Genomic DNA, 18621 nt, shown 5'->3' on the forward strand with positions numbered 1-18621 from the left:
GGACTTTCTCTGAGTGAGTTGGAGTCCAACAATGAAATCCATAATGATATGCTCCCACTTCCACTCAGAAATCTCAATCTTCTGAAGCAAACCATCAGGTCTCTCATGCTCTTACTTTATTTGCTGATAATTTAAACACCGAGCTACATATGCTAAAATATCCTTCTTCATCCTCCTCTACCAATAATGTTGCTACGAGTCCTGATATATTTTATCGGTGCCCAAATGAATAGAATACCGGGAACTATGGGTCTCCTCTAGAATCATGTCCCAAAGCTCATCCACATTAGGCACACAAACACGACTCTGCATCCTCAAAACTCCATCATCTCCAACTGTAACCTTCTTGGCATCTCCGCGCCGTACTGTGTCCCTAAGGACAAGCAAATGATGATGATCATACTTCCGCTCCCTAATATGCTCAAATAAGGAAGATCGAGCGATTGTGCAAGCTAAAACACATCTGGGCTAAGAAACATCTAGCATCACGAACTGATTGGCCAAAGCCTGAACATCTAATGCAAGTGGTCTCTCACTGACTGGAATATACGTAAGGCTGTCCATACTGACTGACTTCCTACTCAAAGCATCAGCCACCACATTGGCCTTCCCAGGATGATACAAGATGGTGATATCATAGTCTTTCAATAGCTCCAACCACCTTCTTTGCCTTAAATTGAGCTCCTTTTTTTGAACAAATACTACAAGCTCTTATGATTCGTGAACACCTCATACGACACACTAAATAAATAGTGCCTCCAGATCTTCAGTTCGTGAACAATGGCTACTAGCTCCAAGTCATGAACTGGATAATTCTTCTCATGAATCTTCAACTGCCGCAAAGCATATGCAATAACTTTGCCATTCTGCGTCAACACCACACCAAGTCTAATACGAGATGCGTCATAATATACTGTATAGGGCCCTGAAACTGTGGGCAACACCAATATCGGCGCCATAGTCAAAGCTGTCTTGAGCTTTTGAAAGCTCACCTCATACTCGTCCAACCACTTGAATGTGGCATCCTTCTGGGTCAACCTAGTCATTAGGGCTGCTATAGATGAAAACTCCTCCACAAACCGACAGTAATAATCCGTCAAACCCAAGAAACTCCAGATCTCTATAGCTGATGTGGGTCTAGGCCGATCCTTGACTGCTTCAATCTTCTTAGGATCCACCTGAATACCCTCTGTTGATACAACGTGACCCAAGAAAGCAACTGCACTCAACCAAAACTCACATTTCGATAACTTAGAATATAATTGGTTGTCCCTCAGAGTCTGGAGAATGATCTGAAGATGCTGCTCATGCTCCTCTCGACTGCGAGAGTAGATCAAGATATCATCAATAAAAGTAATCATGAAGGAATCCAGATAGGGCTTGAACACCCGGTTCATCAAATCCATAAATGCTGCTGGTGCATTTGTCAAGCCAAATGACATCATTAGGAACTCATAATGCCCATATCGAGTTCGAAAAGCTGTCTTAGGGACATCGGATGCCCTAATCCTCAACTGATGGTAGCCAGACCTCAAATCGATCTTTGAAAACATATTAGCACCCTAAAGCTGATCAAATAAGTCATCAATTCTCGGCAATGGATACTTGTTCTTAATGGTGACTTTGTTCAACTACCGATAATCTATGCACATCCTTATCGACCCATCCTTCTTCTTTACAAACAACACCAGCGCACCCCAAGGCAAGATGCTAAGTCTAATAAAGCCCTTATCAAGCAAATCTTGCAATTGCTCCTTCAATTCTTTCAACTCTGGCGGGGCCATACGGTACGACAGAATAGAAATGGGCTAAGTACCCGTAGCCAAATAAATGCAAAAGTCGATATCCCTGTCGGGTGGCATCCCCGGTAGGTCTACAGGAAATAACTCAGGAAACTCTCGAACGACTAGTATAAAATCCATGGAAGAAGCCTCCGAAATAGAATCATGAACATAAGCCAAATAAGCCAAGCACCCCTTCTCGACCATACGTCAAGCCTTCATATAAAAGACAACCCTACTGGTAGAATGACCAGGAGTCCCTCCCCACTCTAATCGAGGAAACCCTGGCAAGGCTAAGGTCACGATCTTAGCGTGGCAATCCAATATAGCATGTAAGGTGAAAGCCAATCCATCCCCAAAATGTCATCAAAATAAACCATATCGAGAAGTAGGAGATCTACGCTAGTCTCAATACCCCTAATAATAACCACACACGAATGATAGACATGATCTACAACAATAGAATCCCCCACCGGTATGGACACATATACGGGAGCACTTAAAAAATCACAAGGCACAACCAAATATGAAGCAAAATAAGAAGACACATAGGTGTATGTAGACCCTGGATCAAATAGAATGAAACATCTCTAGTGCAAACCAAAAAAATACCTGTGATGACAGTATCGGAGGACCCAGCCTCAGGCCTGGCTGGGAAAGCATAACATCGGGGCTAGGCCTTACCACTCTGAACCATATCCCTAGGACGACCTCTTGCTGGCTAGCCTTCACCTTTAATGTCCTAACCCCTACCTCTAGCTGGCTGAGCAGGCAGTGCCGAGATCATGGCATGAGAACCCTACTGATGTGGCTGAACACCCACCAATCTCAGACAGGTCCTCCAGATATGTCCATACTCACTACACTTAAAACATCCATCCTGATACTGCGGCTGAGAAAGCTGAGACTGACCTTGATGAGCCGGCCGACTGCGATGATAACACTGAAGAGAAGGTGCTCTGATAGGATCTGGCGGTGCACTATAAGCTGGTTGCCCTGAAGGAGATACATAAGGACCACGACCCCTAAAGCTCTATGGGATGTCTGAAGTGCTAAGTGAAACGGCCTGGGAGGATGGCCCTTACCAAAAGTGCCACGGCCTCCAAATGAGGCCCCACTAAATCCACCGATGTGATGAGGCCTCTTGTCATACCCTTGACTACTCCCCTAAGCTAGAACCATCTCAACTCATCTGGCTACATTGGCTGCATCTTGGAAAGAAATCTCACTCCCTGACTCCTTAGCCATCTGCAATTTGATTAGCTGAGCAAGTCCCTCTCTCTCTCTCTCTCTCTCTCTCTCTCTCGGTAGGAAGTATAAGAAGAGCATGACGGGCTAGATAAAAAATCTAGTCTCGTACTGAGTGACGGTCATAGAACCCTACTGAAGGCACTCGAATTGCCTCCGTTAGTCCTCTCTTTGAGTGATAGGAAGATACTTCTTCAAAAATAGCTGAGAGAACTGGTCCCAAGTGAGAATTAGTGACCTAGATGGTCTGGCCAAACAATAATCCCTCCACCATTTCTTGGTGGAACCTGACAGACGAAAGGTAGCAAAGTCGACCCCATTGGTCTCCACTATCCCCATGTTCCGTAACACCTCGTGACAACTGTCCAGATAGTCCTGGGGATCCTCTGAAGATGTGACGCCATAGGTAGTGGTGAAAATCTTGGTTAACCTATCCAAATTCCACAAGGCCTCAGAAGACATAACTGATCCATCGCCGGTCTGTGCTACAACACCCGGCAAAACTACCCCAACTAGCTGAGCTGCTGGAGTCTGAATCTAGGGAGTCATCTGCTCCGAAGTGTGAGTAGCGGGAGTCTATGATCCTCCCCCAGCCCAAGAGATAGCTAGTGCTACAGGGAATGTATCGGCATGAGTAACACTCTCCATAAGGCCTACTAGATGGACCAAAGCATCATGAAGTACCGGGGTAGCTATGAACTCCTCTGGAACCTGAGCTGGCCCTGCTAGAATGGTTTGGGCCGGAGCCTCCTCAACAAACTCTACCTGAGGCTCCGCCGCTGGTACTGCTGCTCGAGCTCTGGGCTGAGACCTGCACTTGCCTTGGCCTCTAGCATGGCCTCAGCCTCGTTTTCTGCCCCTTGAAGGAGCTGTAACTAGGGGCTCGGGCTGCTGATCAACTGATGAAGCAGTACGCCTTCTCGCCATCTGCGAAGGAACATAGTAGAGAGTTCAATTAGCATTGAGAGATCAAATCGCACAATATAGAAGAATAGAAGTGAAATTGTTCCTAACTCTATAGCCTCTAGGGTATAAGCACAGACGTCTCCGCACCGATCCCTCAGACTCTACTAAGCTTGTTTATCAATTGTGAGACCTAGGCAACCTAGTGCTCTAATACCAACGTGTCACGACCCGAATTTTCCATCGTTGGGACCATGATGGTGACGTTAGAGTTATATTCACCTTTATCCTTTAAATTTTTGTAATTAAAAAATTAACAAAACTAAATCAATGAAAATAAAAGCAGAAGTTCATAATTAACTGATTATCCTTATACTATTAACAAAACCGAAATTGTTACCACCCAGAAACTAGTGTCACAACCCACGAACATACTAAGAATATCTACAAGTATTGATTTGAAAGAAAAGCACATCTGTCTCGAAAGAAAATAAAACAGGAATATAGAATATAGGAGGAGACGCCAGGGCCTGCAGACGCCTGCAAGACTACCTTGGGTCTCCCAGATGACTGCCTGCAACCGACCTCTTGATCAGCCACAACCAACTCAAATATCTGCATAGAAAGTGCAGAGTGCAGTATCAGTACAACCGACCCCATGCATTGGTAAGTGTCGAGCCTAACCTCGACGAGGTAATGACGAGGCTAAGGTGGGGCATTTGCAATATAACCTGCATACAGTTGATAATAAAGCAAAAAGAAGTACGGAACGAAATGGAACAATAATTTGCAGTAAAATAAATACGGAACTCAATTATCTTGCCAGTACTAAGCTATAACCAATCCTTAAGAGAGTTACAATGCTACAGAATAGAATCACAGCAGAGGAGAAATACATAAACAACAAAAATGATGAGGCGCACATCCCAATACCACCATATAAGCAATAACAATATGAACATTCACCCTTATTACTCCTTGTTGCGGCATGCAACCCGATCCCACCAGTCCACCCTTATTACTCCTCAATATATCACCCTTATTCCTCCTGTTGTGGAGTGCAACCCGATCTCACCTGTCCACCCTTATTACTCCTTGTTGCGGAACGTAACCCAATCCCACCAGACAATCACATTTCACCCTTATTCCTCCTATTGCGACGTGCAATCCAATCCCACCATATCAGTACCAATCACAAAATATGAATAGAAATTTCACAATTTAGCTCAAAAACCCTCCACATATTTACACCTCAAACTAAGTCAAACAGAAGACTATACAATTATGAAACCTCACTCCGTTATTACTACACAGTGAGACCAACCAAAATATACTGCGAAACACTGGTAAACCAGCTTAAACCAATAGCGTAACACAATGAAACTACGAAATAACTAATACCTTCAATAAAGAAAACAATAGCTAACATGAAGCAATTATACATGGAAGCATCAATAAGCATGGAATAGTTAAGATAAGAAAATAATATATTGGGAATGGGGAAGAGAACATGCTAAACAAATAATTTGACAGCGTATAGGTACTCATCACCACACCTATACGCCACTCACATGGAATTTCACATAGCAATCAAGTCGGGGATCCCTAACCCCTCGATTCAAATTTAGACCAAACACTTACCTCAATCCAACGGGCAATTCAAGCTCAATTATCGCTTTACCTCTTGATTCCACCTCCAATCCACTCGTACCTAGTCATAATTAACTTAATAACATCAATTATTACTAAAGAAATCAATTCTAATGCATACCTATAGGTTTCCCAATATTTTTCCCAAAACATCAAAAACCGACCCCAAGCCTACTTGGTTAAAACTCGAGGTTCGGACCAAAACCCATTCACCCACGAGCCCAAATATACAATTGGTTTTGGAATCCAACCTCAATTTGAGGTCTAAATCCCCAAATTTTGAAATTCCTAAGTTCAACCCGAAAATCCCCAATTCCGCCATGAAAAACCTTAGATTCTAGGATGACATCTTGCAAAAAGAAGTAAAAGATTGAAAGAAATGAGTTAAGAATCATTAACAATGATTTGGGGAAGAACTATCCTTTGGAAATTCGCCTCTTGAGTTTAGGTTTTGAAAAATGGGAGAATGAATAAAAAATCCCGTCTAAGTCCAAACATACCAGCTGCAGTTGTCGCATTTGCGAAGCTCGCAAATGCGAAGTTCTCCACACCTCTGTTGCCTTCGCAATTGCGAAGGTAATGATTGCAATTGCGAACAGGGACCTCCGCAAATGCGACAAAATGATCGCATTTGCGATCACTGCCCCTCCCCACTTCACTTTGCAAATGCAAAGAAATCTTTGCAAATGCGAAGACTGCATGGTCCAGCTTTTAATCACAATTGTGATTAAAGCCTCGCAAATGTGGAACCTGCAGGGTTTGCAATTGCGATGCCTGACCTCGCAAATGCGAGATCAGAGGCCTGCAACAAGTTCAGCAATACCAGCAATTTTTTTCTAAGTTCCAAAACACTCAGTAGCCTATCCTAAATTCACCCGAGTCCTCGGGGCTCCAAACCAAATATGCACAGAAGTCTTAAAACTTCATACAAACTTACTCATGCGATCAAATCGCCAAAATAATACCTAGAACTATGAATTTAGCACAAAATTGCATGAAAGTTTCAAGATAGTTTCAAAACTTCTATTTTCTCAACCAAAGGTCCGAATCATGTCAAATCAATTCCGTTTTTCACCAAATTTCATAGACACGACTTAAATATTATGTTAAACATGTACCAGGCTCTGGAACTAAAATACTGGCCCGATACCAACAAGATCAAACATTAATCAATTTCTTTAAATCATTGGATTTTCAGTATTACATTTTTCATCAAAAATTTATTTCTCGGGCATAGGACCTCGGAATTCGATTCCGGGTATACGCCCAGGTTCCATATATTACTACAGACCTATTGGGAATGTCAAATCATAGGTTCGAGTCTATTAATCCAAAACGTTGACCGAAATCAACAAAAATTTACTTTTTAGGGAAAAAAATGATTATTTCATAAATTTTCCAAATAAAGGCTTTCCGAAATTAGGTCTGGATTGTGCACGTAAATCGAAGTGAGATAAAATAAGATTTTTAAGGCCTTAGAACACAAATTTGAATTTTAAAACAGAAGATGAGCCTTTGGGTCATCACAAAGAGAGAGACCAATAGTAAGCCTAAGCAGATCGACAAAGCTAATTATGATAGGAGCTACAAGTGTAGCAAGATAGACCACATGGTCAAAGACTGCACAATGTGAGAAATTGAGTGGATGAAATAATGATCTGAAAAGGAAAAACGGGAGAAGATGAGAGAAAAGGGTTCCAACAAAGGAAAAAATAGGTAAATAATTCACTGAAGTAATGAAGCATACCTTTTAGCAGCATATGAGGATAGTGGAAGTGATAAAGAGGAAGAAAATAAGGATGAAGCCATAAGTCTCTATGCTCTAATTGATGAACATCAGGTAGTAGAGACAGAGCCTCCAGTGCAGCTTAGGATATGCATTGGAAGACCTCCTCTATTGATGGACATCAATATGATGAATGGAAGATGCGTATGAAAACATTCCTTCAGGCCACTGACTTTAACCTATGGGTAATTTTCAGTCATGGACCAATCATCCCTACTAAAATGGATGGTGAAGATAACAAGTGTAACAACAAAGAAGAGGAATATGATGATGAAGATCATCAGCTAATCCAGAAAAATGCTAAAGCAAAGGACCTGCTCTACAGAAGCTTGCCCAGAAATGTTCTCTACAAAGTGTCCTCTTTCATCTCTACCTATGATATATGGAGAACCTTGGAAGCTGATTTTGGAGATGAAAACATTGAAGTAGCACTGATGGCGATTGAAGAAAGCTAAACAAAAGAATAAGTGATAGGAATGATGGTCATGAGTGATTTAGAGACTAATGATAAAACAAATTAGTTAAGTATCTCTAACTTGAAAAACAATATTCATTCTATGTCTAAAAAATAATGGATGGCCATAATTGTGACCATGATGAGTGAAATGGACAAAATGAGTACTGGAAATGATCAATTAATAAGCAACCTCTCATGTGTAAAACATGATCTCAAAGAACTTGAATCTGAAAAAGTTGATCTAGAAGGACAAGTCAAAGACCTTAAGAACCAGGTTTTTGAGCTCACTTCTGAGAAGTCACCTAATATACATGATAAGGAAAAAAAGAGTGATCTGTGGGATAAGCTTGAAAAGGAATTAAAAGGGGCTAAAGATAATCTTTGTGATGCTAAATGTAGGAATAAAGTCCTGCAAGAAAATCTAGAAAAGGCTAATTATGAACTATCTAGACTAAGAAAATGGCATAGATCATCAGATGCCTTGAACTGGCTTAATGAAAACTGCAGTACTAACAAATCAGGAATTGGCTATAGAAAACATGTTCCCAAATTTGATCCAAAGTATGTAGAAATTTCTAATAAAATATGCACTCATTTTGGAAAGGTATGATACTTTAGAGATACTTTCCCTGCCTTAATTCTTTCGTAGTTTAAAAACACCTTTGGCCTTGCTAAAATGTGAAGAAGGAAAAGGAACCAAAAGCCAAGACTTTTGTCCATACTAAGTGGATTAAGTTTAATAAGAAAATATCTATTAATACTCTTCCCTTCGGGGCAAGAAGAGATCTGATTCATCCTTTTTCAAATATAAAGAGAGCCAAGCTTGTCTGGATTCTCAAGACTAACTTGTGATTTTTGGTGCAGGCTAAAGTGAGAAGGAATAATCAAGACTGATATCTAGATAGTGGATGCTCAAGACATATGACTGGAGAAAAGAAAAACTTTCTCTCACTGACAGTCTTCCAAGGAGGGAGTTTGTCATTTGGAAATGAGAAAAAGGCCAGATAACAGGTATTGGTAAGGTCGGTAAGTCACTCTCTCATGCTATAGAAGATGTGTATTATGTCGTAGGCCTCAAACATAATTTTCTTAGAATCTCTCAAATGTGTGATAAAGGAAATGAAGTAAGCTTCAATTCCAAAATCTGAACTGTCAGTAAGCTTGATATTAATGAAGTTGTGTTAAAAGGTAAGAGACATAGCAATATTTACAAGATATTCATTATGTCTCTTCCTCAGAGTGAGCACACATGCTTAAGTGTAGTGGATGATGATCCACAGTTATGGCATAGAAGACTGGGTCATGCTAGTCTTTCTCAACTCAACAAGTTGATAGCAAAGGGCTTGGTCCTTGGCTAACCAAAAGTTGAGTTCTCCTCAGACAAGGTTTGTGATGCCTGTGTTAGAGGGAAACATGTAAGGTCACCTTTTAAATCTAAAAGGGTTTTTTGCACCTCCAAACCTCTGGAAATCCTTCATATGAACCTTTGTGGACCAATGAGAGTAAGGAGCAGAGAAGGTAAGAAGTATGTTTTTATCATTGTATGTGACTTTTCCAGGTATACATTGACTCTGTTTTTAGGATCTAAAGATGAAACTTTTAATGTTTTCTGTGTGTTTGTTAGATCATCCAATAAAAACTGGACTAAAATGTTTATGTATAAGAACAGACCATGGAATTGAGTTTGAAAATTCTAAATTCCTTGAGTCTTGTAACATATATAGCATTGATCATAATTTCTCTGCACCTAGAACTCCACAATAAAATGGTGTTACGGAAAGAAAGAATAGATCCCTATAAGACATGGAAAGGACCATGCTGATTGATAGTGGATTGTCTAGGAGTTTATGGGCTGAGACAGTCAATACTGCATGATACTTGATAAACAAATGCGTGGTAGACCTATTCTTGAGAAAACTCCCTATGAGTTACTTCGAGGGAGAAAGCCTAACATCATTTACCTAAGAGCATTTGAGTGCAAATGTTTTGTGCACAATAATGACAAAGAAGTTCTAGGTAAGTTTGATAACGAAAGTGATAAGGGAATTCTCTTGGGTTACTCTCCACATAGTAAGGCCTACAAAGTTTTTAATAAAAGAACTATGTGTGTAGAAGAAAATGTTTATGTTATTTTTGATGAATCTAATAATTTGGTTGAGAAAGGTCTGCAGGATAATGGTTATGACATAGGACTCACTGGTGAAGGAGCTCCTAAGGTACCTGAACCTCAACATGAAGATGGATCCAGAGATCACAAAGAAGTTGACAGTGATCATGAGGAGCAAGAAGAAGAGAGAACTACTCTAATTTCTAACCAGACTGATGAAGCTATACCTACCGAAACTATTCCTTTAGGTCATTCCTTGGAAGAACAACCTCTAGGAATGCAGATTAGGCATGGAAACATCAAAGTTCACATCCTCTTGACAACATCAACTCTGATCCTAATGCAGGAGTGCAAACTAGGTCATCTCTGAGAAATCTTTGTGCACTCATATCATTCCTCTCATAGGTTTAACCTAAGAACATCGAGGAAGCTCTAAAGGTTCCAGATTGGATTATAGAGATGCAAGAGGAGCTTAATCAGTTTAAAAGAAGCAAGGTTTGTCACTTGGTACAAAGACCCAAGAACAGAACTGTCATAGGTACCAGATGGGTTTAGAAACTAGCTGGATGAACAAGGAAATATCACAAGGAACAAGGCCAGACTGGTGGTTAAGGGATATAATCAAGAAGAAGGCATTGACTATGATGAGAAGTTTGCACCTGTAGCCATAATGGAAGCTATAAGAATGCTAATAGCTTTTGCTGCACACATGGAGTTCACCTTCTATCAGATGGATGTAAAAAGTGCATTCTTGAATGGCTATCTGAAGGAGGAAGTGTTTGTTAAACAACCTCCTGGGTTTGAGAGTGAAGAATTTCCTGACTATGTTTTCAAGTTAGACAAAGCCATGTATGGACTGAAACAGGCTCCAAGAGCTTTGTATGAAAGACTCTCAAATTCCTTTTAACTAACAACTATGTTAAAAAAAAGGTGGAAAACACTCTGTTTCTGAGGATCAAAGGCAAGAATGTTCTGATTATACAAGTATATATAAATGACATTATCTTTGGAGCTACTAATGAAGAAATGTGCAAGGAATTTGCTGAGATGATGGGGAATGAACTTGAAATGAGCATGATGGGTGAATTGAACTTCTTCCTGGGGTTCCAAATCAAGAAAACACCTATTGGAACTATGATACATCAACAAAAATATATCAAGGAACTGCTGAAGAAATTCAACATGGAATCCTTTAAGTCCATAGACACTCCCATTGCCATTACAACAAAGATAGACCTTGATAAAGAAGGGAAAATTGTTGAACAGAAGCTATATGGAGGAATGATTGGGTCATTGTTGTATCTCACAGAAAGCATGCCTGATATTGTATTCAGTGTGGGACTGTGCGTAGGATATCAGGGAAAATCCTAAAGAGTCCCATCTGAAGGCTGTCAAGAGGATACTTAGATATCTAAAAGGGACTCTTGATCTATGCTTGTAGTTTCCTAGAGGGTATAGCTTTGATCTAGCTAGTTATGTTGATGTTAACTATGTAGGTTTTCATGTTGATTGGAAAAGAACCTCAGGAACAACACAATTCTTAGGTTCTTGTCCGGTGTCTTGAGGAATAAAGAAGCAGAACTCAGTGGCTTTATCCACAGCTGAGGATGAATATGTGGCAACAACATCTTGTTATGCTCAGTTGCTGTAGATAAGACAACATCTAAGGAACTGTGGTATTTTTATTGATTGTGTTCCTATTTTATATGACAACACTAGTGCCATAAACATTGCTAAAAATCCATGTCAGAACAAGAAAACTAAGCACATTGCAAAAGGGAACATCTCAATTAACTTCTGTAAAACTAAAGACTAAATTGCAGATATATTTACTAAAGCTCTGAGTAGGGACCACTTTGAAAGGAATAAACTTGAACTAGGTCTAATCAATACTTCCAACTAATTGTACCCTAATGATTGGGTAGAAAAGGTATAATTAGATGTAGATAGTCAAGTACAATGTGTTTGATTCAGTATCGTACTTGTATTAAGTGCACACACTTACGTAGAAAAATCTAACTAATAATTATGGTGTATTATACTAACTTGTAGTGCTGAAGCTTTATAGCAGAAATACGTAAGGAGTTATTACAGAGTTGGTTCTTTGACTTAGGTACGTGCCATCTTATCTTAATTTACTAGGACTTAATATCCTAAATTACTGCTATGCTCAGACTTTCTAATCCTGTTAGCATCACTTCCAGTTGTCATCTAGTCAAAGAGTAAGGGGGAATCCTAGAGCAATTAGAGTTTACTTAATTCAGAAATCCTAACAGTCAAAGTAATCATTATTAGAGTCCCGTTAGAACTCAAATATGATCACTCTCTCTCTTTGGAGTAACTCCTTTAAAAACCCTTTGTGATCAGTTTCTTACACATTACTATTTCTCTCAAACCTTAAGCAAAAATCAAGAAATAATTCTTTCTTTCCCTCCATCGATTTTCCTCTCTTATCGTCATGCCTAAATCCAGCCAAACCCCTTCTAAAGCAAAATCATCATCCAAGACTGAAGTCAAATCCAAGAAGATGAAGCCTAAATCAAAGAAAATTGTCAAATCTTCAAGTGAACCTGCACCCACACCTGCTCCTTCTCCATCGATATCTTCTACTGTACCTATACCATCATCCCTTAATCTTGTTGTTCTCACAATCCCCATATCCATTGAGCCTTCACTTCCAAAACCAACCATCCGTGCATATGTGCCTACTTCGAAAAACACCTCTAAGTCAACCAAGATCAAGGCTACTCAAAGAAAATCTGTCAAGAGTGACAAGGTAGTGCCTGATGATGCTGCTGCTTAAGTAGACACAGTGGTTAAGGAAGTTGTGGTTAAGGTGGAATCAGTGTCATTTATTACAAGTCAAGTAAAACTCTCTCCCTCAAAATTAGGTGTTCCGGTATCTGCTATAGATGATTCACCCTTAGATACTGTCCTACCCACAAGTGATAAACCATAAATTGAGGAACCCATTGTAGAAAAGAATGTAGCATATCTAGAGAAAGAGGTAGATACCACTACTTTTATGCTTATGGTTGAGGGGGAAGGCAGTAAAGAATCAGCACAAAATAAAGGATACATCTGATGGTCTTTCTTTTAGTTAGACGGAGGATGAGGATGATAATGGAGGTGAAAAAGAAGAAGTGATTGTGGGAAATCATGAGGGACATCATACTCAGAACATTACTAATGAAGAGAAAAGAGAGAGAATGAGCCATGAAGAGAAGGAGAGTGAGATAGAAGATAGGATAGATGAACAAGTGGATGACTCTGCAGAAGAAGAAATGAATAGTAAAGAAGAGGGTGAGTCTGATAGTGAAGGTGAGGATCAAGAAAAGGCAAGTTCGAGTGAAGGAGAGGATGAAGAAAGTGAGGAAGAGAATGAGAATACGAGTGGGGAATCTGAAGGCTCTATGACTATTGGGAACACTGTTATATCCCCTTCAGAAGAAGCAAGTAGAGAGAAAAGGACTGAAAAACCTGGGCCCTTGTTAACTCCTTTCATTGGAGATGAGAAGGTTAGTAGTGATAAATATAACTTGCCCTTGTCTGAAGTAGGGAAGAAGCCTAGGAAGACTCATGTGAAAGCGAAAAAGTCTGCCGTTCTTAAAAGGAAAGAAGTGGCTCCTCCTGCCAGGACTCCTCTCACAATGAGTTAAAGAAAGGTTGTTAATGAACAAATCATTAAGGAGTCTAGAGCTGCCAAGAAGCCAAGGAAGCAAGTTTTAGTTGTGGAATCTGTAGTTGAGTTGGATGGAGAAAATGAGTCTAATTCTACTCTGCCAAAAAAGTCATTAACACAAAAGAGAAAGGTTGTCAAAGCTACAAAAATTGCTACCCCATTTGCAAGGGCCAATAGAGGAAAGAAGAGAAAGAATATGCCAGTTGTGGTTGATAAACTCACTAAGTTCAAGAATAGAAAATTGCTTAATGGGAAGATTCTTGCAAACTAATGAAAAAGGGATGGCTCAACTGGTTGAAAAACCTGAGCTACAAGGTTAGAAACACATGTTTGTCAAGGCTTTCCCTCCTATATATGTGCCTGTTGTGGTAGAGTTCTATGCAAACTTCCAATTTGATGGAAAGGTGGTCAAGAGTAAGGTAAGGGGGTTTGAGATAGAGTTTGATGCTGAGGAGTGGGGATGCTTCTGAATATTTCTTTTTGAGATTTTGACAATTACTTGAAGAAAAAGTGGCCAGTCATAGATAATGATGTGGACACAAGAATTGTGGCTACAAGGAAGTTCTCTCAAAAGTTTGAACTGGATGCTCCCCAGAAAGTGTACAAGACTGATATGACCCCTTTCCACAAGCTGTTGTTTCACTTTGTCAATTCATGCATTTTGCAGAGGTCTAAGAGAAGGCATGAGGCTACCCCATTGGACATGGCTATGATGGAACTGCTTGGCACTGGTAGACCTATCAATCCCCCTAGCTTGATGATTTAGCATATGGCAAAAGCTGCAGACATTTTCAAGCCTAAGCATGCTATGTCTTGTGGCTTCATGTTGATTGAGTTGTTTGACAAGCTCAACATTACCTTGCCTGAGCTTAAGTATGGAAATCATAATGATGTCTTGAATGTTGTTACCCTCAAGCAGTATGGCTATGAGGAGATCAAGGCTAGAGGACCAACAGGTTCTGCTATTCTACCTGAAACAGCAGGGCACAGAGCTCACTAAGAGGTTGGAGTTAGCTGTTAAAGAGAATGCCAAGCTTCGAGAACAAAATTATAAGTTGAGGAAAGAAACCAGGCAGCTTAGGAAAGAGCTCATAAGGGATAGGGAAGCTTATTCCCAATAGATTGACACCCTTGTGAAAGTATTGACCCCCCTCTACCTCTCACCCATGAACTTGTTCCTTCCCCAGAGTCCTTAGTTTCTTTTGTTATCCTGTTGATGCCTTAGTTTCTGTTTTTTTCTCTTATAGTATGAGTATCTTGCAGAAGGTTTAGTTTATTTTGTTCTAATGGTTTAATACAAGGCCCTGGGCTTATTTTTGTCACTACTACATGGCTTCTCTTATAATGTTTTAATGCTTCGTATTTAGTTAGATCATCAGCTTAGTCTGTTTGCTTTGATAATTCTTGAGCTTGTGTTGTAGCCTGTATGGCTTTGAATCTTGCATTAACTATACTTAATATGTCTAACATCTTTTGTTATTTTTCGATGATGCCAAAGGGGGAAGATAGAGTTGGGAGTGTTGTGTGGGTATGTTTGTCTGTGGTACGATGTGCTGGTTGATCATGATTTGGTGTGATTATCTAGTTCTAGTATGTACAAAGTTTGTCATTATGAAAAAGGGGGAATTTGTTGAGTATTGAGATTTTGATGATTAATAAAGTTTGTTCTGATGAAATGTTCGAAGAACCAGGTCCTCAACGTAGTTGCTTAACTGCTCTAAGAACCAACTCCTCAGGGTGAAGGACCAGCTTGTCATGGCTGATGATTGTATGTCTGTGCAAGACAATAACTTTATCACAAAGTTACCGAGGTCGAGTTTGGTGGAAGAAGGATGCTTCATATGATAAGGGTTGTTGCCCAAGACGATATGCATAAATAAGTGAGAGACAAGAGTTCCAAGACTGGTGGAGCCCTTGGAACAGTAAGAGACCTATCAAACAAGACGCTGACTATGCATAGGACTCCTAGAAGATCTTGGAGTCCATTCATTTAATACTATCCATCTGGACTGCTAAACTTATCCTTTTACACATCAACTGAAGAACTACATTTTACACACTCTAGTCGAGTACCAATATTGTGTTCTTCTTGAGTCAGTCTAGTGAATGTGTTTTAGGAGATAGAGTTGTAATCAAGTGTCACAAATATTTAGTGAGCTAAAGTGAGTGTTTGCTTTACATATTAGAGTAACTTATAAATCAAATAGTCGTTGTAGGAGTACTGGCGAGTATTGAGTTACAGTCTTGTAATTGATACATTTTGTCTCTTTGTTCTAGTGGAGTTGGACTTGAAAATTCTACGCAATAGGTCGTGATTTTTGCACCTTTTGAGCCGGGTGATTTTCCGCGTAAAATCATTTTTTTTCTTTACTTTTTATTTTATTTCACGTCCAAGGAGTAAGGTAAAGAACCAAGTTATTTAGTAATTAATAAGGCCACTCAAACTAACACATCACGTCTTGTAACTTTATTTCACACATACGTACGGAAATTTTCTGTAGATTTTATTGTATACGGCTAAAATCGGAGAGTCCGATTTTATGATCATTACGACATTTCATAGCCCGTCTCCAAAAGGCTCGAGGCACAGCTCGAGGTTCGACCCCTAGGGCTCCCTATGCTCGATCTTGGGGTAGCACAAATTGGTGGCTATCATTGACAAGCCGGAAATTCCCAAGGCACGTGGTCAAAGCTGACAACTCCTGCAAGAATAGTACAAGTCCATACCAGACCATTAAATAGTTGTACCAACTACGTTTCTTTGTAATAATTATACATGTACCATGTTGGAATTCCCCCTCCTATATAAAGGGGGACCTTGTTATTTCTTGCAGACATGATATTTAATACAAGAACAAGAACATTCTCTGCTCTTCAACTTAAACATATTCTACTATCGCTCCTTTGATTTTATTGCTTACATTTATTGTGTTTTATTGATTGTTCTTCATTTATTACTCATCATTGATCATAAAGAGCCATCATCAAGGTCCTTAGAACTATTAGTTCTTCATCGACCATCCCCAGTCTAACACTTTAGCTCGACCTCGAGGCCCAGCATAGGCCAGCTCGAGACCCCGGTTCACGACCATTCAGTTTGCATGACATACTGTCCTCTAGCTCTTATCTCATTTTCCTGACTCATACTTAGCATCTATCACTCAACAACTAGCATTAAAATAAATCACATATTTTTAGAACCACAAAATCAAATTTAATTGTAATTACCATTTTTAAAGTAAACAGTTTGGCGCCCACCGTGGGGCTAAAAATAATAGTGAATGTTTTAGTGTTGGTATACTGAAAAACGCAAGTTATTCTTCACACTTTTTCTTATCCAAGAATCTTTGATTTCAGGTCAAAATGTTTGACACAGTAAATGCACAAGAAAACTACGGTCCTGAGGACCATAAAGAGAATGGTGTAGCTGTTTCAGGCGCCGATGCACCGCAGCGAAACCCTGAGGACGCACCAGAGCCAATCCCCATGGGTGTGGGCTCACAAAACGCCCAACACGTCGATATAAGCTCCCACACTAACGGGAGTATATGCCAAGAAAACCAACAGGAAGCTCGAAAAATTCCATCCAGGGAGGAAAGAGAGGCAGGGGGGAGGAACGGAATGGGAAAACCTCAGCATATCATTCATATGATCATTGGGGGGACCGACGTTCCTCAAGGACCCGTGATCAAGCGGATGAAAGTTTTCGCTACAACAGAAGGGCAAATTCGGGGTCGCATGCCCGAGGACATCCTTGCATTCAGTGAAGAGGACTTCGAGACCTTGTCTCATCCACATAACGATGCGCTGGTAATTTCATTTCTCTTGAATAACATTCAAATTAAATGTGTACTCGTGGATATAGGTAGCTCGGCCAACGTGATCTGGTTGAAGGTGGTAGAACAACTCGGACTGCTCGATCAAATCATACCTACTTCCCAAGTCTTCAACAACTTTAACATGGCCGATGAAGCAACGACGGGGCAGATCACCCTCAAAGTCAACATGTCCGGTACAATTCGAAATACCAAATTTTATGTCATCAAAGGTGACATGAGGTACAATGCATTGCTTGGAAGGCCATGGATACACAACATGAGGGCAGTACCGTCGAATCTTCATCAGATGATGAAGTTTCCAACAAAAGATGGTATAAAAATGGTATATGGAGAACAACATGCGACGAAGGAGATGTTCGCGGTTCACAGGGAGGCACAAACTTCCATACCCTCCACCTCGGAGGAGCCGGATGGCAAACAAACCTCGAGGATGATAAAGAAGACTTCCTCGCTCCCTGAACCTTCGCTATCCCCGTAGAATCGGATACAACAAAATCAATAATTGAAGAACTGGAGCAAGCTATTTTGATCGAGCATCTCCCTGATCGGAAGGTATACTTGGAAACAGGATTAACCCCCGAACTCACGAAAAAACTCATTCAATTTCTTATTAATAACATCAATTGCTTTTCTTGGTCCCATTTAGATATGATAGGGATCCCGCCAGAAATAACCACCCATCGACTAAGTGTCAAACCCAGGTTCAAACCGGTGAAGCAAACAAGGAGATCTCAGTCCGAGGTAAAACACACATTCATCAAGGACGAGGCAACAAAACTCCACAAAATAGGGTCTATTGGGGAGGTAAAATATCCCGAATGGTTGGACAATGTAGTGGTAGTTCCCAAAAAGGGGAATAAGTTAAGAATGTGCATAGATTATAAAGACTTAAATAGAGCATGTCCCAAAGATACATTCCTATTGCCCAACATCGACTGCTTGATTGATACCACGGCCGACCACGAGATCCTCACCTTTCCTGACGCCTACTCAGGGTATAATCAAATTCAAATGAACCCTGATGATAGGGAAAAGACTTCGTTCATCACGAAGTAAGTTACATACTGCTACAATGTGATGGCCTTTGGGCTAAAAAAATGCGGGGGCCACGTACCAACACTGTTGGCCCAAGTAAAGGTGAGTTTTGAAGATTGACAAAGGAACTCAA

At 40.3% G+C, this 18621-nt stretch overlaps 2 protein-coding genes across 2 annotated transcripts; both read left to right on the forward strand.

Annotated features, from left to right (window-relative positions):
* Positions 1-9714: 9714 nt before the first annotated feature.
* Positions 9715-10302, forward strand: LOC138878580 (uncharacterized). The gene has a single exon (XM_070158272.1). The coding sequence runs from the start codon at positions 9715-9717 to the stop codon at positions 10300-10302; it is 588 nt and encodes a 195-aa protein (XP_070014373.1).
* Positions 10303-12390: 2088 nt separating this feature from the next.
* On the forward strand, positions 12391-13885 carry LOC104250200 (protein gar2-like). The gene is made up of 3 exons (XM_009806771.2): positions 12391-12708; positions 13037-13534; positions 13622-13885. Exons 1-3 carry the CDS (start codon positions 12391-12393, stop codon positions 13883-13885), a joined length of 1080 nt encoding a protein of 359 aa, XP_009805073.2.
* The last annotated feature ends 4736 nt before the right edge of the window (positions 13886-18621 follow it).

Source organism: Nicotiana sylvestris, chromosome 9 (assembly GCF_000393655.2).
Source record: "Nicotiana sylvestris chromosome 9, ASM39365v2, whole genome shotgun sequence".
Lineage (NCBI taxonomy): Eukaryota > Viridiplantae > Streptophyta > Magnoliopsida > Solanales > Solanaceae > Nicotiana > Nicotiana sylvestris.

Excerpts from the sequence above, each read along its gene's own strand:
- LOC138878580 (XM_070158272.1), top strand. The coding sequence starts at position 9,715 with ATGCGTGGTAGACCTATTCTTGAGAAAACTCCCTATGAGTTACTTCGA.
- LOC104250200 (XM_009806771.2), top strand. The coding sequence starts at position 12,391 with ATGCCTAAATCCAGCCAAACCCCTTCTAAAGCAAAATCATCATCCAAG. Across the intron at positions 12,709-13,036 it reads AATCTGTCAAGAGTGACAAG|ACGGAGGATGAGGATGATAA; the intron begins GTAGTGCCTGAT and ends TCTTTTAGTTAG. Across the intron at positions 13,535-13,621 it reads TGAAAGCGAAAAAGTCTGCC|GAGTCTAGAGCTGCCAAGAA; the intron begins GTTCTTAAAAGG and ends CAAATCATTAAG.